This window comes from Thunnus thynnus, chromosome 12 (genome assembly GCF_963924715.1).
Source record: "Thunnus thynnus chromosome 12, fThuThy2.1, whole genome shotgun sequence".
In the NCBI taxonomy this organism is placed as follows: Eukaryota; Metazoa; Chordata; class Actinopteri; order Scombriformes; family Scombridae; genus Thunnus; species Thunnus thynnus.
Genome location: NC_089528.1, coordinates 4,076,084 through 4,097,208, shown reverse-complemented (window position 1 = coordinate 4,097,208; position 21,125 = coordinate 4,076,084). Strand labels below are relative to the sequence as shown.

The following is a 21,125-nucleotide window of genomic DNA, read 5'->3' as shown; positions in this document are numbered from 1 at the left end:
GAAAAACACTGTGTGTACAAAGGCCTGGCTTAACTTGATTGCACGTTCATACCAGTATTTCTTTTAATGTATATATATCTTATTAAAAGAAATGATAAAATATGAATGTAACTTTGGGAAGTGTGTTGGTACATCGGGTTATAATAAACAATAAAACGTGTTTTAATCTTCCAAAAGAAGCGAAAGCGGAAATAAGCGGGGTGAGTCCTCTCGCTTGCTACGACACTCTCTGAACAACTGCGAACCAATCACATCACACCTCTCCATGTTTTGGAGGAAGTACAATCCTACCAGCGTTAGCTACATGGATGTATCATAGCAGTCTACTGCTCGCTAGCTAACGCGAGCAGTAAACTGCTGTTTATTCATTTTAACAAAAACAGTGGTTCTGCCTTACTTAAGCTATATGCATGAATTTTAATTGCAAGTCTTTATTGTTACACAGAGGCTAGTGTTAGTTAGCAAACTTGACTAGCGAGCTGTAAGTTAGCAAATGTCAACATCCCAGGGCAGTTAAGAGTTAGCCGGTGGAGTTTGAGCCTGCTCAGGTACTGCTGGATGTGTTTTTCACGTGTCTTATGCTTAAGTTATTTAGGATTTGCCTTAACTACTGTTCTTATTGATTACTTAAAATAAGCAATTATATTCTATTTATGTCTTTAAATACTTTTAAGTTCAATGATGTAGAAAACATTCATTACTTACGGTACTCTGTTCAGAAAGTCTGGCAGGCAGGTCATGCGTCGTTTCCAGTTGGTTTCCTTAGCTCACCACCCTCCACATATACATCTAGTTGACCTTGCCCACTATTATTGTGTAAAAGACTGGAAAAATAAACTGACAACGACTCGAGGATATAATTTGGGACTGGCTCCTCGCAGTAATGGGACAGTGTCCACATATGAAAAATAATGAATACAAGGCTCTTGTGTTAGTTTGGGTATAACTTGTATAAGTCACAACTGAAGTAATGATTGTTGTTCCTCAGCTGGTTCATCATGAAGACCAATAAGTCATATAAGCTTGTGCTGCACAAGAAAGGCTTTGGTGGGAGTGGTAAGCAAACACTTGCAGCCTCAATTCATGTTTCTCTTTTGAAACATTTGATTTCTATGAGATTGTCTTTTAAACGAACTCTTCCTTTGAACAGATGATGAGTTGGTTGTCAACTCAAAGGTTTTCCCTCAAGTCAGTATTGGGGATATAATCGAGATTGCACACCCCACAGATGAGTACAGGCAAGTTTGCATAATGGCCACAATGGCACAATTACACGGTTAAACTGATGTTTTACCATTTACATGTTGTTCCACTACTGAGCCTATTATCTCATATTGTCTATTTTGAAATCTCCAGTCCTCTCCTGCTGCAGGTGAAGAGCCTAAAAGAGGATCTTCAGAAAGGTAAATGAACTATGATGTACAGTAACCCTGCATGTAGCAGCAGGTTTGCTCTGTTTATGGAATTTGAGCAGGCTAGAACTTATTAACCTTGAATGATCTCTGTGTCGTCAGAGTGGGTTATTGTTACAACAGCTGAGACTAGAATATTATAGCAAATTGTTCTCAGATGGTGGACTGACTATACAGTATAATCCAATCCAAACAGCCCTGTGATGTGAAGCTCATAATGTTCTCTTGTTGTTGACATGGTGTCAGAGAGGTGTTGACACAACTCTGTGGTGATTATTCAGACTGTTTTGTGGTGTTAATGAATTTGGTTGCATTATAAGATGTTCCTGTCCACCTCCTATAATAAAAGGTGTAAATGAACAATTAGAATTATGGACTAATGTCAAAGCCAAGATTCATGACTTACTAGGTCTCAATGTAACACTGAAAAATAATTGATAATCAATAAATATTTTGTTCTTATTCAGAGACGATCAGTGTGGACCAGACTGTTGCGCAAGCTTTCAAACTGCGTGCATACCAGGATGTCATTGTTAACATTGTCGACCCAAAGGTATGTCACTGTGACTCCTCTGCATCTCCGCTGTCTGTCAGCCGAACAGAATCCCTTATAGTTTTTTGCCTTACAGGACGTTACACTGGACCTGGTGGAGCTGACTTTCAAGGACCAGTACATCGGTAGAGGGGACATGTGGAGACTGAAGAAGAGTCTGGTGGGGCATGTGAAAGTCTACATATCTGGTTGTAATGTGTAATAGCTCATATGTGCATTTAACTTTTGTATTCTTCATTTTAGGTGAGCACGTGTGCTTATGTGACACAGAAGGTGGAGTTTGCTGGAATCAGGTAGATTACCAAGCATACGTTTCAGTCTCCACATTCCATTTACATAAAGGCGAAAGAAATCAACATTTATCCACACTTTTCTATTAATGGTCAGCAACAGAAGCAGCCAACTTATGAATAAAGGAAAAAAAGGCAAAGGGAACTGTTTTTGTGCTGATATTGGAGCACACTGCTTGTAGAAGATATGTTGTTGGGGTTTTTATTCTGCACTGAAATAAGGGGAGTGACCCTAAGGTCAATGAGAGAGTTGATTTTTTTTTTTTAGTATTTGAAAGAAATTTGACATGTGTATGGAGGTTAAATTAAAGTTGTTTTTTGCCTTGTTTTTCTAGTGTACAGTAGTGATGTTTCCTACTTTGTTCCTACTTCTTTGTAGAGTTTGACGTCTCTACATGCATGCTCATGGTGTTTTTGATTCTCTAGAGCCCAGGCCAGTGAACTCTGGGTGAAGGGAGAGAAAGTGACCTGTGGTTACATCAGTGAAGACACCAGGGTAAGATGTAGGGTGTATTATATGTAGTTTTGGCAGATGCTGATATTTTTACTCCACCATCACAGACTGCTAATATTATATGTCAATATTCAAAATCTACGAGTTTGGCCTTTTTAAAGTAACCAAAAATTAAAAATTAGTCATTGTTTACCACAGGAATGTCCATTTATTGCATGTGGAAAAGTCTGTAAAAAAGTATGTTTTAAGTGTTGGAGCTTTAAATGGTGTACCACATAACCCCTGACGTCTGGTAAGTTTTTATATATTTATATTGTTTGCATAAGATAATAATGTGCCCACAAGTTATCTTATGGCATTATTATCTTGTGCATACATTATATTATCTTGTGTGCAGGGGTTACGAATTGGGTCACATTGGGTCAAGCCTGGGCCTTGAGGTCACACTGTAATTCTGAAGTAGAAATTCTCTCCTCTCTTTGAGACTCCACAACCCTCTGTGTTTGTTTTGGGGCAGCAGAAACCTCTCTGATAAAGGGTAAATCAGCATTGCTGTGGTTACCAAGGTCGGAGGGGGCTTTCCTAGACAACACAGATAGGTGAATGTGTAGATTCTATTGACACAGTCTGACAGTGACCTGAAGTTCCATGCAACGTGACCTGAACTAACACGGGTGAAATACAGTTCCTTGTTTAGAAAGTAGTGAGCCAATTAGACTAATTTTTCATATTGTTGGCTCATCTGTTGAGGTTAAAGACTAAGAGTCAGACCTTCAGAACGGAAAGAGACAGCATCTTGGTCAGAACACCTTGATGTGTACTGTTTCAGTTCTCCGCTCGATCAAGTGCTTCAATAAACATTTTCAGCTTTAAGACATCAAAGTCCACTTTTCTCCACTAAGGTGCTGACCATCGCTCAAAATATCCACAACAACTTGTATGCACAAGATTAAAAAATATATATATCTCTTGGGACTTTGGGGGCTCTGTAGTACACAACTCACCTATGATAACATGACAGGATAAAATTTACAGTAATTTACTTTTTAAATGAAAGCTACAAAAGGTCATTTAAGAGATGTACCAATCAATAAGATATAAACACCAGGCTTCCTCACCCATGTAGATGTGGTAAAGGAAGAACTTCCGTCATTTCAAATATGGATGGCACTGACAAGTCTACATCCGGAATAAAGTGTGACAAACTAGTGAAAAATAATAATCAGATATAATATGGACATAGTGCATTGGGCAAGTTTATGCAGTAGTGTTGAAACAGTGTTTGGGCAGTGGAATGCATATTTGCTGTTTAACATATTAAGTGGACTTAACATATTAAACTGCCACCAAATGGTTGATTTTGCTCTGTATACGTTACATTGACCAGTAGAAGTCACTTGTTTTAACATGTATTGAAAGTTGCACTTTCTCGTTTGTTATCATGTAGTTACTTGAGCTTTTACAATAATGTCATGTGATCTTGTGAAACAGGTGGTGTTCAGATCCACATCTGCAATGGTGTACATCTTTATCCAAATGAGCTGTGAGATGTGGGACTTTGACATCTATGGTTAGTTGGACGTTAGTTACTCACATTGTATGAACTTATTTTGTCAGTTTACGTTTTTCATATTGATACGTTCCTCTAGAGGAGAATGTCTCATTTCAATGTTTCGCTCTCAGGTGACCTCTACTTTGAGAAGGCTGTAAATGGTTTCCTGTCAGACCTTTTCGCCAAATGGAAGGTTTGTGATTTCCTTTTGTCTGATTTTGTCATAATTTTTAATCCCCATTTTCAAGATTAAACCAAAGTAATGTTTTAATATTTGGAGCCTGTAATTTCCTTTGGGATTAATAAAGTACTGTGTCTACTATTCTCAAAATAGGAGAAGAACTGCAGTCATGAAGTGACGGTTGTACTCTTCTCACGTACCTTCTACAGTGCTAAAACAATAGGTGAGTGTCTTCGTCACATTCAGCTGTGACACATATGCATCAATGCTAAAATGGATTTGTCATTTTCCGCAGATGAATTTCCTGAGATTCTCAGAGCGTCCATCAGACAAGATCATGAAGGACGTTTTTATGAAGACTTCTACAGGTATCACCATCTACCTTACTGCTCGCTCATCAGAGTTAAGCAGTAGATAACAGAGGAGTTTGATTGCTCTTAACTGCTTTGTGATCAGGGTCGTGGCTCAGAATGAGAGACGGGATGAGTGGACGTCATTACTGGTCACTATCAAGAAGCTCTTCATTCAGTATCCTGTCCTGGTGCGGCTGAAAGAAGCAGGTAGTGAATGAGTTGAACATTTGGTTGAAAATAGATCTTTGGATCAGGTGCCTTTTGTGACCAAAATCTTGTGTTAATTTACTTTCATGCCAGATGGTTTTCCTGTCGGTTACAACTCCACCTCTGCCCAAGGAAACTACCTGGAGGCCATTAACCTTTCTTTCAATGGTGAGTACTCTAATCCCAGAGTAGAATTACTCTCAGTAAAAGAAGAAATTTAATTATCACATGTATGTATTATGTGACTACACTTAGTTACTCAACAGTAACATTGATATAGAAGTTGATGTATGTCAACATCTATGACATCTATTTTATTTCCAGCAGTGTTAACAAGTGGCTTGGTAGCTATTTCTTCATGTTTCTGACCAGACTGTAGGTGTTCATTTGCCTGATAATCAGACTAAATGCCATTTCATTTCACTTAAATAGTTTTATCTATTAATCTAGCTGATGAATCTTTTTGAATTGATGGAAAAAAAATGGAGATTTGGGCAGATATTCAGATATCTGGAAGACGTCTGTTGGTTGTTTGTTATTCTTATCCAAATTTAAAAGCATGTTGGTTGTTAGCCATTTGTGCTTTTTAAATGTAAATACAGGTCCATCCAATTCATGTTTACTGCTAAATTTGGTTTCTTGATACCCAGGTACTCAGATTTCAAACATTTATGATCCTATGAGACAATTTATACATGTGTACATACATACAGATGTGTACATACATACAGTAACAGTGTAAGTATTATGTCAAGGCAGTGCAGGGTTGAGCCTCAGACTTGGAATATTATATTCCCTCCCTGGGCCAATGAATGCCTTCCTTTGTGTCCAAGTCACGAGTCTTCAGGATCATAAAATGTGCTCGAACAGAAATATTTTGGCACATTTTTTTATTTCAAGAGCTTTTTGTGAGAGTATCACAAACTGAGGCTCCAGTTTTTAATCAAGTCATTACCAACAAGCAGCATTAATGAGTTCCTGTCCTGTTATGCAAATAAATGTGATGAATATGATGAAATGTGATGAAAGACAAAAAGAGAAGCTGAAAGCCACCATGTCTCCCACAGTGTTTGACAAGCACTACATCAACCGTAACTTTGACCGCACTGGCCAGATGTCAGTGGTCATCACACCCGGGGTTGGAGTGTTTGAAGTCGACCGTCTGCTTATGATTCTCACCAAACAGCGTATGATTGATAACGGTGAGTGTGATGATACAAATACATGTTGATAGTGATGAGCGGATGAAGCCTTATGAAGCTTTGGGGGGGGGTTTGTGTTTTTGCTGGAAAAAGATTTGCAGCTTCAAGGCTTTGAAGTGTCCACAGTGACATCTGGTGGTGTGCATGGATTATAGCAGCCCTTCAAGATAGTAACTTTAATTGTCTGATGTGTGCAATAAAGGTTCAAGAAGCATGTTTTTTATTAAATCTGTACTACTCTTGTTGAGTATGCTACAGTATAATAATTAATAAATGCGTTATCCAAAAAGTCTACACATAAAACATTTTTGTTGACAGGAAATATGAACACAACTTATTGGTACTTACTGTGGGCTCATGTGTTTTAACTTCATGGTTGTTATTTATGTGACATTTCATGTGTCACAACATAATGTGACAGGAGATTAATATTCATGAGTGAAACAAGCTTCTGTGCTTCAGTATCATCCCCTCGTCACTACTAATTAAACATATTTTCACATTAACACTAAATGAAGGAGGTTAATTGTGTGACTGGCATTTCCCCTGTAGGTATTGGTGTAGACTTGGTGTGTATGGGGGAGCAGCCATTGCATGCGGTACCATTATTCAAGGTAACACATCCACATCCTGTATGAGTCACTGTAGGTGCATCAGGTCCATATGTGTGTTTGTCACTGACAGTCTCTAACATTTACTCTGTAGTTGCACAATAGGACGACACCCGGAGACTCTCGTGTGGGAGACGACTATAACCTCCCTCACTGGATCAACCACAGGCAAGATAACACACTTGAAGCATGAGATCAAAGATAAATTCAGTTTAAGTGTAAATATGGAGTTAATTGATCATCTTGGTTATACGTCTCCTCTGTTTATTCCTGCAGCTTCTACACCTCCAAAAGTCAGAACTCTTGCAGTTCCTTCACCCCTCGAATCAAACTGGCTGGCCGCAAGGTACAATCGCACATTTATTACATTATTATATGACTTAATTGTTCTGAAAGGCATCTCATACAATTTAACATCTCTGTAAAATTTCCTTTTTTTTAGCTTCATGCTGAAAAATTCAAGAGCAGCAAAGACCACAGTAAGCTGTGATAATATATCTCTCTGAACTCTATTTAACCTTTTGAAGCATGAATCAGATAATGGCTTCTTATTGCAGTCCAACCCTCCTCTCCATGACTTCTTCCAGCTCTCTGTGCACCAAAGGACTCTGACAACAGCTTGCCAATACAGGTGGACTACGACGCCTATGATGCTCAGGTGTTCAGACTTCCTGGTCCTTCACGAATTCAGAGAAGCACCAACTTCAGGTATCTGACTGCTTGCACAACATATTACATGAGGCAGTGGACAGAGGTCTAATTTCTGTTAAGCCCTGTTGAACAGAGTGTGTTTTTCAGGATGGGTCGAGACAAAGAGACGAGTGGGAGGAAGAGCTGGGGCTCGGTGGACGTCAGCACAGGCATTGGTGCATCCCCTCCTGTTCGCTCTGGAGGTCCGGATGAGCAGCGTAGCCTGGCCTCTGATGACAGTCTGGGCCCCGTGTCCAACATGCTGCTGATACCCCGGATGCCCCCTGCCCAGTATGAAGTCAGCAGTTCTCTGGGATACACAAGCACCAGAGGTAACTCCAAGCACAATGCCTAAAAGGGGATGTGATAAAGTGCGCCCCATCTCTTATCTTTCTCCATCCCATTCCTGTTTCTCATTTGTTCTGTTGTTCAGAGCTGTTGGAGAAGATGATGGACTCTCAGCGGGACTCCAGCGCACCAGGAAGGTTCACAGTGGGAAGTGCTGAGTCCACTTTGCACATCCGCCCAGGAGGTTACACCCCTCAGAGAGCGCTCATAAACCCCTTCACTCCATCCAGGATGCCCATGAAGCTCACCTCCAACCGCAGGCGCTGGATGCACACCTTCCCTGTCGGTAAGGTGACGCACAGTCATGCACAAAACACACAGCAACTTTTGGGAACTAGTTGAGGTGTGAGTTGGTCACCATACTTGAAAAATATGTTATTCATTACCGCTCAGCTGGATTGCCTAATTATAACAATCATATTACTTTTACTTTAAATGATGCCGTCTTCTCTTGCATCATAATTATTTCCCAGCAAACAAATTTTGTGGGGAAAGTTTGTACTTAAATTAATAATTTAATGGGGTGATTGTTTTTTTTGTGCCACTGTCATTCTTCAGGTCCATCTGGAGAGGCTATTCAAATCCATCACCAGACCAGACAGAACATGGCTGAACTGCAGGGCAGCCAGCAGAGAGACCCTGCCCACACCTCAGCCGAGCTGCTGGAGCTGGCCTATCACGAGGCTACCGGAAGGTTAGGCACTCCCACCACAAGGGACAAACATTTTGCTTTGTAAAGAATGTTAGCTTGAAGCTCAGACAGTGAGATAAATACTTGTTATTTATCTCTTCATTTAAGACGAACAACCTCACGGCAAACAGGAGAGAACGGCCTTTACATCGGTGGAGGGATGGAAGAGTTCACTGGAAGTCCAAGGAGCAACAGTAGTGGTGAAATCAAACTTACCACTTTACATACTGTATATATTTTTCTCACTGTCAACAAGTCCCATGAAGAGACCAAAACTAACAATGGACCCACTGACATCAGTGAGCATGTCAATGAGCCACATTGTTCCACTGGCTGACATGTTCCTTTATTACCATGGACACACACTGTAGTTTATTTTGACTCAGTCCACATGCAGCCCTGCTGCCAGAAATACTCAATAGAGCACCAAACATGTATTATTCCGTCGCTATAAATAGCTCTCTACAAATGCACTTCCTCCTTTTTGAGTAACGTTTGCTGAAAACTACAGTGTCCAGCTGTTTTAGGAAGTTATTTAGCCTTAAAAAAAAAAACTACATATTTGTTAGCCATCTTTAAAGATTTACATATTTTTTAGGAACAAGTGGGGGCCGGGGTTGAATGCCACACATAGTTGGGAAGTCTATAAATGTGTCATAATTACCTTTTTTTCATAATCGAATTGAATATATGGATGATTCCTCTTTCTTTCTAGTAAATTTGAATCAGCTAGAATATGTAACCAGCCAGGAAAAAAATCTGTAAAACTGTGCTGCGATTTCTTTGTTTTTAATTGTGATCCCTGTGCAGGAGCTCTGACCAACCGCGGCTCCTCATTTGAAGACTTCTCCCTCAGTGGTGCCGATCCAAGTGAGTCCATCTTGCCCTTACGAAAACAAAGACACTTGTCATTGATCCGTTCGCAAACATTGTCATGTAGCCATACCTCAGGAACGGGATGATAATGAAGCTTCTTAATCACCAAACTGATGATGGCAATAAACCTTCAGAGGTGTCTTTAACCTGTGAGGGTTTATTCAGCTTTGGCAGGCAGGGTTCTCCACTGGGCGTCCTGTCTCCAGGGGTCACAGGTATAAACGCCTCTTACAGGTCATGTGGTTTGGGGTTACCCTCTCCTCCTCTCCTCTGTATCCTCTCTTTCGCTGTCTTACTCTTCTGCTATCTCTTTCTCTGGGCCTCCTCCTGTCTTATGATTGAAATATAACAAGGTCTTATATTTAATTAGCCCTCCCATAATTTTGCATTCAACAAGCCTCATGTAGATCTCATTGCTGGCATGGCGGTGTAGACAGTGTATTTCTCTTGACTTGATTGTAAATCTCTCTCTTGCACACAATATTTTGTAGAGTTTGCTCACCATTTGTATGTTTGCATGATGTGATTTCTCTGCCTACATTCACTGAGTCACTTCACCGTTCACACCTTCGCTGAGCTCAGGACACATGTTTCGCTTGCTTGTGAGCGACGCTGATCACAGACTGACTGTCACAGAGCCACAATCTGCATGTTTGATCACTGCTTCACAACCACAGCCCCCTCAGGAATCACCAGCAGGGGCTACGAGGCCAGTAAAAGTAACACTTTCCTTGTTTTTTTTCTTTCCCTCTTCTCTCTTCTTCCTACTCTTTTGTACTATTTTTGTTCGTGTCTACATTCTGTCTTTTTCTTTCTTTATGTATTCACTCTCCTCTTTACTCCTTTCTTTTGTTATCACCCCACTGTGCTTTCTTGTCCTTTCTATATCCATCTGCCCCCCCCCCACACACATGTACCGCTCCACTCTGGGTACATGCATTTGTCTTTGCTGTGGGGATTTTGTGTGTGTGTGTTGTGTATGTGTGTGTGTGTATGTGTGTGTGTGTGGGGGTGCTCCTGAAGCCCTGCTGCTGTCTGCACCCCCAACAGTGCCCAGCTTCTGCTGCACGGTGGGGGTGGACTGGAAGTCTCTGACCACACCGGCCTGCCTGCCCCTCACCACCGACTACTTCCCTGACCGCCAGACGCTGCAGAATGACTACACTGAAGGCTGCTACGACCTGCTGCCGCACAGCGACCTGGAGAGGTGCTCGCAGACTTTGATTCTGTGCCTTATTTCCACCATAAATCGACAAAAATACTTATGTTTAACACTTAGAACCAGTTTCTGGATGTGGGAATTTTTAAATGTGAAAGGTGAAGGGGAAAAAATGGCAACTGGAACACTGCATATCACAAAATACTGGAAATGTGTTTTTTATGTTTTATCTAAGTGCCTTTTTTGTCTCAGGTCGACTAAGTTCTTGTACTTCTTCTATCTCTTTCTCAGGCGGGAAGATGAAGCTCCAGTGATGAGTGCCACTCAGGTGTTTGAGGAGTTTATCTGTCAGAGGTTGATGCAGGGCTACCAGATCATCGTCCAGCCAAATAACAGGAAACCACAGCCAGCTGTGGCCACACCCCTTGGCAGCAGCCCTCTATACTCCAGAGGTTAGTTAATGTTTCATACTGTATATATATATATTGTGTGTATATTTATTTAAAATCCAAAACTGTTTCATATTCTCCACTGTGTTCTTATATCTAAATACAATGCTAAATTATATGTAGGAGTTATGTAGGAGTTTTTGATTATTTGTGTCCGTACAAGCACTGGTTTCAGTATTTGATACAATATGTCTCTAGAATAAACCTCAGCAGACCCGTGGTGACTGCATGTGTCCTCTCTCTCGTTGTGTTTCAGGTCTGGTGTCTCTGCGTCGAGCAGAAGAGGAGGAGACGGTGTACTGGCTCAGTATGGGCCGGACCTTTCATAAAGTTTGCCTCAAAGACAAGATCATCACTGTTACTCGCTACCTGCCAAAGTGAGTACACATGGCAACCTCTGACACAGATAAGACATATTCTTTGCCTCTAAGACCAGTGTGAGAACACAAGTGGAAAACACTACTAATGAAAATCTACCAATGTCAGCTGTCTACTGTCACAATCTAATAAAAAGACAAAAATGCAAAATACAAAAAGAAAACCTTGAGATATTTACAGAAAAGGAATTCCTGTTTTCTAATGACATCAGCAGGCTAAAAGTTGTGTTTGTTTGTGTGTGTTTTAGGTACCCGTATGAGTCTGCTCAGATCCAGTACAGCTACAGCCTGTGTCCTCCACATTCTGATGCTCAGTTTGTGTCCTGCTGGGTGGAGTTTGGCCATGAGAGACTGGAGGAATACAAGTGGAACTACCTGGACCAGTACATCTGCTCTGCTGGCTCTGAGGACTTCAGGTAAATACAACACATCATGTATTCACACACGTATAGACAGTACTCTTCACTTTTTATCTGTTCATGTATTGTATTAATGTTGTGTTTATGGTCAATTCTAAGTATCTAATCTACTGTTTACTAGTTTACACTCTTTATGATCTGAGTATCATTATCAGATCTCATGCTCTGCCTTTATTCTGCCTCCGCAGTTTGATCGACTCTCTGAAGTTCTGGAGGACTCGCTTCCTCTTGCTGCCGGCTGGGGGGGCTCGGCGGGTGGCAGATGGGGAGGGGCACTGGGATGTTTACGGGGATGGAGCGAGCACTGGAATGGGTGGCAGTGGAGAGTGGGTCCTGCTGGACGGCTTCATCCGCTTCCTGGAGGGCCTCAACCGCATTCGACGGCGGCATCGCTCCGACAGGATCATCAGAGTGAGGCTCTCCTAGTTTGTTGATTACTTGATTACATTACTTGACTTGTCTATATAAAATATGATTTCCTAATTTTAACTTCTGTATACCTATTATAATTTCAAACCCCAAAGATATTGAATGGTATTCAATAAAAATGACTGAAATTATGAATCAACTTTGTACCTTTACTACACTACTTAAAAAATGGAAATATTGTACTTTTAGCTCCACTACATTTATCTGACAACTATAGCTACTATTTACTTTGCACATTATGATTTAAAAAAACCTAAAAGAGCATAAAGAACATATGAAATATGATGCCGTGCTATAAAGTGAATTCAACAACCCAACAGAATGTAAAAAAGCTGATATTGGTTTGACCACCTACAACATTACAGTGTCTTAGTAATAACATTTTGCTGATAGTACTTCTGTACTTTTAGTTAAATCAGATTTTGAATGCAGGACATCATGGCACTGACACTTTTACATAAGTAAAGGGTCTGAATACTTTTTTTCACTACTTGAATATCAGACTTTACTTTAGCACCATACCACTGTTTTTCCATGTTTTGGCCCTTTCTCTATTATTTTCTGCCATTTTCCAAAGCATCTTATAGGGTTTTTGATACTGTCTGGCCATTGAACACAGGGTAAACACACTCTCCTTCTCTTCTTCACATAGCAGAAGGGCACACCAATGAAGGGGCTGCAGGTTACCAGTCCTCTCCCTCCATATCCTACTGAACCTGTAGCGCCCCCACAAGGCAAGAAAGGCACATCAGCTCTATCAGCCCTGCTGGAGATGGATCAGAACCAGAAGTGAGTGACTTGCATGACAACATGTTGTTTGCATTGCACACATGGATCTCAGTCTTCAGTGCATTCTCTCTGCTTCCTGTCAGGACGCTGGAGGAGCAGCAGCAGCAGCAGGCAAAGCCCTCAGCAGCCATCAGTGACCCTGCAAGTGTTGCTACAGCTCTCTCATATGTAGACAGTCCACGCAAGGTGAGCCTCCTCTCTGTGTGTGTGGATCACAATAAGTTGTTTTGCTTCAGGCGTTCAGCTTTTGCAGACACATCTGAATTTTTTTTTTTTTTTTTTTAATCAGCAACAAATACTTTGATGAAATGGTTATTCTTTGCTGGTGCTTTGGTGAGGGGCTTTTGCTCTTGTTTTTCTCCTTCCATCTGCATTTTCTCCATGCCTCTGTTCTGTTCCCGTGCTGAGCTTTGGGTGTTTGATCCTGGGTCATGTTCTCCCTGTATGCTGACAGGACGCTGCCTTTATTTTGGATTTTATACGTAGCCCTCGCTCCTCCTACATCTATCACTCTCAGGTCAGTAACGAGGTCCCGGGGCATCGCTGAAGCTCAGTGTGTGTGTGTGTGTGTGTGTGTGTGTGTGTGTGTCTGTGTGTGTGGGTGGGTGTGTCTCTGTGTCTACATGTGCTGTAGTTCCTATAACTCACTCTGCATTACTGCATGAGCATGCTGTGCAGAAACACTGTGTGGGCGTCACATGACTTTTGACTTGCAGTGCTCCTTCAGACTTTTTTTTCACTTTTATTGAGTTTGTACTTTGTGCATCGTACTGTATGTAGTGCCTGCTGGTAGGTAGTGACACTCTCACAAACCGGGATCACATTTAATCTATTATGTTACTCAGTTAGATTTGTTGTTATCATTTTACTATCTAAAGTACAAATGTTAAAAAATATAAACATCATGAAAAGTCGCAGTGACCTGGCAAAAAAATCTCTCTGGCAAAATCAGGGTCTGTTTTTAAAGAAAAGATTTTAGTACTTAATTCTTTATATATCCAATAAAAAAAAAACCTCGCTGCACATTTCAGCAGTATTCACATCCAGACAGAATCATTCTAAAGCTGTGTTATCCAACAGAAGGTCCCTTAAGAATGGCTAAAGGTGGGTGAGAGGCATGTCTTTATTAGTTTAGTATTCATATAGCTACAGTCTAAAAAAGCAAAATCAGATGTGTGATCCCGATGTAACTAACATGTACTGTATCACAAGTGGGCTCTAAACCTTTTAGGCCCATGTCTGTCTCCATGCATGACATCAGGACTGCGTTGGTAAAAGATCACCCAAATTACAACAAAAACACATTTTCTCACTTCCCTCTACTGGTGTGTATCCATGCAGATAGTTTTGCTTTTGTTGGTCCAGGTGTTGAGATATCTGTCTCTGAAATTTCTGCCTCCACCCCAATACAATGGAGGTGGATGGACTTTGTTTAAGACAGTAGTCTCAGTGAAGACAGACAATGAGGTCTGTGGATGTAACAGCAACACTGTTTCTGGAAAAAGGTGTCAATGATGATGACACAAAATTATTTTCACCACCACAGTACCGGTGTGTCGACAGAAATCTCAAATAAAACCATCTGCATAGCTTGATACCACTAGATGTAAGTCAGAAAATGTTTGTTATCTTAGGAAACCCTTAAGACATTCTGAAACAGCTCATTTAAAGAAGTACTTTAACTGTGTAGTTGCCTGCTGAAGCCACCGAGGCTGCAGATAAAGGAGTCCAGCCAGGAGTGACAGCTGGAGCAGCAGCACAGCCTGCAGGAGAGACTGCAGCCAGCAGCAGCACAGACACCAGGTACACTAACCCCTGACTGCATGTACTACACGGATGCAAAACACATTTAGCACTTAAAAAGGATTACAAAAGTTTAATACTAACATGGGGAAAAAAATTGATATTTTTATTTAATGTCTCTCAGGGTTTTACTCCTTTCTCCTAGTTGTGTCTTAATGCTTGTTAATGCTACGTTGTTTTCGTGGACCCAGTGAGAACAGCTGAAAACTCTGATATTCTGCCTAAACAGCATGTTGTGGTTCAGCACTGACCAGTGATGTGTTCACAGTGGGCAGTCTGCAGCTGGAGCCCTTTCTCTGTCCTCTTCCTCAACACTCATGGAGATCCTGGAGGCCATCAAACATCCCACGTGAGACTTGTTTTCATTTAATGTGGTTCCTGTAACCAGCACACAGTTATGTAGATATAATGGCTCTTGGATTTTCTTTTCAAGTCTTTAGGCAGTGAGCAATGTCGTGCACAGTTTTGTCTTCTTCCTTTTCTGTTTATGTTCCTAGTTGAAGTACTGCGGTGCATACAGAGTGTGGTGACATGGGTCAAGTTCATGTTTCTGTGCTCTGTGATATTACAGGACAGGAGTACAGCTGCTCCCAGAGCAGAAGGGTCTGCCACTCCACTGCTTCATCAGCGCCGAGGTGGTTCACTGGCTGGTCAACAACGTGGAAGGCGTGGCCACACAGGGCATGGCTGTGGATGTCATGCAGGTAAATGAATCCCCTCATGCTAAGTGCCGTCAACAGTTCTCTGCTTAATTATCTATTCATCAAAAATTCATGACACAAAATCTAGTTTGTAGTATGTTTTTTTGGTTTCCTGCATCAGCAAGAAAGCACTTTTTAGAAAACTGTGTATTAAACAGTAGTGTCTTTAGTACAGTGTAAATGTTGCTTGTATGCGTCTCTCAGCAGCGTGCTGTTTGTCTGTGTTTGTCTGTGTAGAAGATGCTGGATGAAGGTTTGGTGGCCCACGCTTCTGGGGATGCCATGCGCACCTTCGTCTATGGTTTCTACTTCTACAGGATAGTAGGAGAGAAGGACGGTGAATGGACTTAAAATGCACACAGAGACCTTATGGGTCACTGCTTTCTTCTTAGTTACTCACTGCACTTACAACAAATGTTAGTATATTTACTCACTCTCTCTGCAGGTCCGACCTCCCAGCTCACCCCCTCAGCGGCTGGTGGCTGGTCAGCCGCAGCTCTGGAGGACTTTGCCCTGTTCCAGAGGAAGTGGTTCGAGGTGGCCTTCGTGTTGGAGGAGCGGAGACCCTGCGACCTCCCGGCCTTCCTCCTGCCCTGGCTGCCCAGCCGGCCAGCTTCCTACGCAAGTAGGCACAGCTCCTTCAGCCGCAGCTTTGGAGGACGCAGCCAGGCCGCCGCACTGCTAGGTACACCCAGCCTGACCATCCCTCCCAGCCCACACCGCAGAGGAGCCATTACCTCCTCCCTCATCCAGTCTGATGCAGATCATGCTTATGTCTACTTTAGGTGATTGTCTGAGTCCAGTGTTGAAGTGTCACACAGAGCAGGGGGTACATTTGTTTTGGGGCTCTGGGTTAGTGTCATAGAAACCAAAAATACAAACCAATACTAATTGGTTCTTTCAGTGCTGCTGATTATTCATTATGTAAATGATGGCAGTAAGGTTTGCCCTGGCCAGTATCCACCCATCACATGACCCAGGAAGCACCTTCAAGTGAGCCCTCCAGCTTCCATACAACATTCATCCACATTTACCTCAAGCTCATTGTTTTTGGTTTGTACCAATTTTCACCAAAAAAGAAAAAAAAAAGATTTTATTAAAAATGTACAGAAAATACAGATCAGCTGCAAGATAGTTGCTACTAGCATGGCTAAAAAAGTTATGAATGACGGTGTTTGTGCAGGAAATGATATTTGTAAAATCCAGTTTTGCATTTTAGATATTCAAAATAAACACCAACAAATTCACACATTAAAACAACTATAGAAACCAAAAATAATGAGATCTAGATGTACACAACCATCAGACAAACCACCATCCTTCAGTTACATTAATCATTTTCCATCTCACTCACACAGCAGCGTTCCCACCATCATCATCATCATCATCTCTTTACTGTGTGACACTGAGATACTGGACTCAGCTCTCCTCACAGTGGACTGTACAGTATATCTGCATTGAGTAGCTGCTGGTGTGTAGAGCATGCAGAGTGTGTGTAGTTGTATACATCAGTCCACAGTGGCACCGCCTCTGTCTGATGTCATCAAATTTTCACCTCCACCCTCCAATCAGTGCATGCTGTGTGGTTAGTGTGTAGCTGAAGTAGCAGTAGTGGTATTGTTTCAGTGCATGCTGTGGTGTTCTAGTGGCTGTGGTTCAGCAGTGCTGTGGTGTGCAATGTCCTCACCTGTCGCTCTCCTGCTGGCTTTTCAACATGAAGCACTGTCACTACACGGCAGGTCAGTGACAGTGCGTCTGCTTCATCTGGACTCTTGCTTCACGCCACCTTTGACCTCATCTTATTTAAAAATCCTTGCATCTTCAAAGCAACTACTTTGCAACATTGAGGCTTTTTCAGTTTGCTATGTGACACCTTGACTTGTTTCCTGGATTAGTCTTAATGTGATGCTGGAACCATTCATGTCTAACCTGACTTTAAACTGGGATGATGCAGACATTAATGCTGTTTCAACTTCATGTGGGATTAAAGGGAGAGAAGCATGTGTAAGCATTCATGTCATCAGATAACAGAGATATCTAGAGAATAGAGTTATCTTCAATTAGTATCAATTACAACTATGAAATATATCATAGTCCAGCATTCTTTAGATCAGATTTGAAGACCTTTAGCAGGTCAATAAATATCTCAACATCTCCATCCACGCTCAGCACCTCTGCTCTCACTCTGCCGTCTGCCCGCCCATCATGCCATCCATCTCTCCTTCTTTTGCTTCCTCGCCTCCTGTCTGTTTGTCTCTCCACCTCCCTCCCTCCATCCATCTGTCCTCCAGCTGCTACAGTCCCGGAGCAGAAGACGGTCACCGTGGATGTGGATGTTAACAACCGCAGCGACCGAACTGAATGGTGCAGCTGTTATTACCACGGCAACTTCTCCCTCAACGCCGCCTTTGAGATCAAGCTGCACTGGATGGCTGTCACCGCTGCAGTGCTCTTTGAGATGGTAACAAGTTGTTTCTTCTATGTTTTCCCTCTGGAGTATTTAGGGAATTTGATACTTCCAGATTTCTTACTGATTAATGAAATCTTTTCAGACACACTCGACATCCTCAGAATGCAACACAGGAAACACTTTCTGTACAACTGACATTTGACATTTGAGCTATTTTTGTCACAATCTGCCAACATGATTGCAGATTGGAGGAACTGAGAGAGAAGCATTAGAACATCTTGCCAAATGATAAGCAGGAGGTGGATCTATTATGACAGAAAGTATTGAGGAAATAAAGAACCAGTTCTCAGAAGTATCAGCAAATTCTTGAAGTCAATGTCAAGGAAACAGTGAAGAAACTTAAGGTTACTTAAGGCTGACCTTTAGGGAAGATTTTGGCTTATATGAAGAGACTGAGACTTCTGTATGGTTCTTGTCACCTTATGAACTTTATAAGAGGAAGGAGCAGATGTGCAGTACAGAGAGCTTTCACTCTGAGCTGCCAGCTTTTAACCAGTTATTATCCATCAGGTTCAAGGGTGGCACAGGAAAGCGGCGTCCTGCGGCTTCCTGTTGGTTCCCGTGCTGGAGGTTCCTTTCGCACTGACTTCTTACCTGTACGGAGACCCACTGAGAGCCCAACTCTTCATCCCTCTGAACATCCACTGTCTGCTGAAGAACGGCAGTGACAACCTGTTTGAAGGTGAGGAAGCTCTCTCACTGCCAGCTCTCGTATATGTGATGTGTGGTTCAGTTACATCAGTCTGTTTCCTTTCATCAAACAGGTTTCGAACCCGAGACGTACTGGGACAGGATGCAGCTCTTTCAAGAAGCCATACTCTACAGGTTCTTGATGTTTTGTGGTTTTCTGAACGTTATAGAAATCCTTAAATGTAAGACGTACAGTAGCTGACAAAGTTTGGTGTCATGACCACATATTTTCTCTGACATTTGTGTTCTTTCCCTCAGATTCGGCTTTGTGCACGACAAGTTTTCTGCCTCTTCTTTTAATTTCCCCTCAGAGAACAAGCCCCAGTACATCCACGTCACAGGTTTGTCACATCACAGCATAAAAAAACAACCACAGAGACGTCTGTGTCTTCTGGAAGCTTCAATCTGCTTCTCTTCTGTCAGGCACCGTGTTCCTGCAGCTGCCGTATTCTAAGAGGAAGTACCCGAGCGGGCAGCAGCGCCGGCGCAGAAACTCCACCACCTCCAACAGCCAGGGGCCGTTCGGCGGCGAGGAACGGGCCGGTTACTACTGGGCGTACAACACCATGCTGACCAAAGCCTGGAGGACGGGCGTGCTGGGCGACGAGAGGCTCGCCGACCGCCTGCTCAGAGACTTTAGCGACTTCTGCGCCAACAAGGACAACAGACTGCTGAACTTCTGGGACAGCTGCCAGGAGAAGATGAACGCCAGCGCACCCTGACCACAGGACAAGACGACTGGAAAACAGAATGTAGAAGGACTTTGAAAATATCATGTTTTAAAATGTTTATTTATGATGTAAAATTGTAGAGTCAGAGTTCCACACTGTTCTGTTGCTGGGCCTCCTGCTCCAGACTGACCCCTCTAACAACCACTCACCTGTTTATGTGCTTGAATCTCTGCTTCGGATGATTGAACATGAAGTTTTGATTATCAAAAAATGCCTTAAGAGCTGAGATTCTGTGTCAATGTTGTGTTCTTCACTTTAGAGCTGTAACTGTTTTGATTTTCAATTATTTGTTTCAGTATTTTTTTATGCAGAAAACCAAATATTCTCTGTTTTCAGCTTGCTGACTGTTAGTCAGACAAATGACACATATGAAGATGTAATCTTTGACTGTGAGAAATTACAACGAGCATTCTTCACTATTATCTGACAATTTATTGGCCAAATGATTAATCAAGAAAATAATTGGCAGATTAAGTGATAATGAAGATAATTAAGTGCAGCTCTGCTGAACTTATACAATATAATTATCCTATTTATTTTTGTGAGACAAGACAAACCAGTCAAACAAGGAAGTTTCTGCATGTGAAGCACAGAAACTGTGTTTACATTTCCACCTTCTCCTTTCACATCCACCTGACACGCTCCAAATGTTGATTTTGTGTTGTGTACTTCCTGTCAGTTCTTAGTCAGCAGAGTCACAGTCTGTCAGCAGTTTAAACACGCCACATAACGGATCTGTAGCTGAATCATGTGATTGGACAATACAGACCGGAGTAAGACTCCTGTTTGTTTTTCACATGTGATTAATCATTTACACAAGTAATTCCAAATGAAACCAGGTGAGAGACGATGTTACAGCTCTGTGTTGTTTTAACACAGGCACAGACTGTAACACTACAGGAAATCCATCTATAGAAAATGTAATAAATAGATGAACGAGCTGCAGTTTGTATCAAATGAAATGAAACAATGTCAGCAGGAAAAAACACTTACTCACCTCTTGAACATGAACCTGAGGTCTGATGATCCACTGCTGATGTCATTCTGGGCTAAATGAAGATACTGTATATGATCATATGACCGGACTGGAAGACACTTCATTAAAATCAAACAACAGTAAAGTCTGACTTAAACAATGAAATCAAAAACAAACTTTAACCTTAATTTCAAAGATATGTTGGAGGTCATCACATCAACTGAAAATGTTCCGCTTAGTATCTTAAAATCTTAAAAACACAATCTAAGGGATCTGGATCAAGATTGTTTATTTTATTTATGTAAAGATGAGATCACTATTGGATGATATATTGTCAGATTTTTTAAACTCAGAATATCAATAACAGTATCAGCCTCAAGACCCAGTCTGGGTCAGGCTATACAATAGATACTGATGAAAAATGATGGTAGAGAAACTGTTTTTAGTGGTGCATTAGTGTAACATTAAAGGGGCCTTGTGCAGCGTTGTAAACAAACAAAAGTTATGTTTACACTGTGTTACTCACTAAAACGTCTTGAATGCATTTCATTCCCCATGAAACATTTTCAAAGCAGATGTTTAAAGTATTAAAGTGAACAATGAAGATACAAGCAGGATTTACATCCATGTTTACTAGCTTGCGCTCTTCTTCTCTGCCTTTTGTTGATGTGAATCAAGTAAACAGTAAAGTCTGTTAAAGTCTTACAACAAG

The 21,125-nt window shown here is 41.6% G+C and overlaps 1 protein-coding gene across 5 annotated transcripts; it reads left to right on the top strand.

Annotated features, from left to right (window-relative positions):
* Positions 1–287: 287 nt before the first annotated feature.
* Positions 288–19,856, top strand: depdc5 (DEP domain containing 5, GATOR1 subcomplex subunit). Of its 5 annotated transcripts, none has more exons than XM_067604879.1 (43): positions 288–548; positions 989–1,056; positions 1,151–1,238; positions 1,357–1,403; positions 1,880–1,965; positions 2,042–2,125; positions 2,209–2,258; positions 2,682–2,751; positions 4,201–4,279; positions 4,393–4,454; positions 4,596–4,665; positions 4,738–4,810; positions 4,899–5,002; positions 5,096–5,170; positions 6,070–6,204; positions 6,757–6,818; positions 6,910–6,983; positions 7,092–7,161; positions 7,258–7,294; positions 7,403–7,523; positions 7,614–7,837; positions 7,939–8,139; positions 8,412–8,547; positions 8,653–8,744; positions 9,355–9,414; positions 10,471–10,627; positions 10,871–11,031; positions 11,285–11,405; positions 11,654–11,821; positions 12,013–12,235; positions 12,906–13,042; positions 13,126–13,228; positions 13,497–13,559; positions 14,733–14,845; positions 15,114–15,194; positions 15,417–15,549; positions 15,784–15,883; positions 15,992–16,231; positions 17,838–18,007; positions 18,527–18,698; positions 18,781–18,841; positions 18,965–19,047; positions 19,130–19,856. In XM_067604879.1, exons 2-43 carry the CDS (start codon positions 999–1,001, stop codon positions 19,426–19,428), a joined length of 4,743 nt encoding a protein of 1,580 aa, XP_067460980.1. In that variant the 5' UTR covers positions 288–548; positions 989–998; the 3' UTR covers positions 19,429–19,856. The 5 variants fall into 5 exon arrangements, with proteins under 5 accessions (XP_067460980.1, XP_067460977.1, XP_067460981.1 ...); XM_067604876.1 differs by having other exon boundaries at positions 10,444–10,627; positions 12,909–13,042; XM_067604880.1 differs by having other exon boundaries at positions 10,444–10,627; positions 15,992–16,171.
* Positions 19,857–21,125: the final 1,269 nt, after the last annotated feature.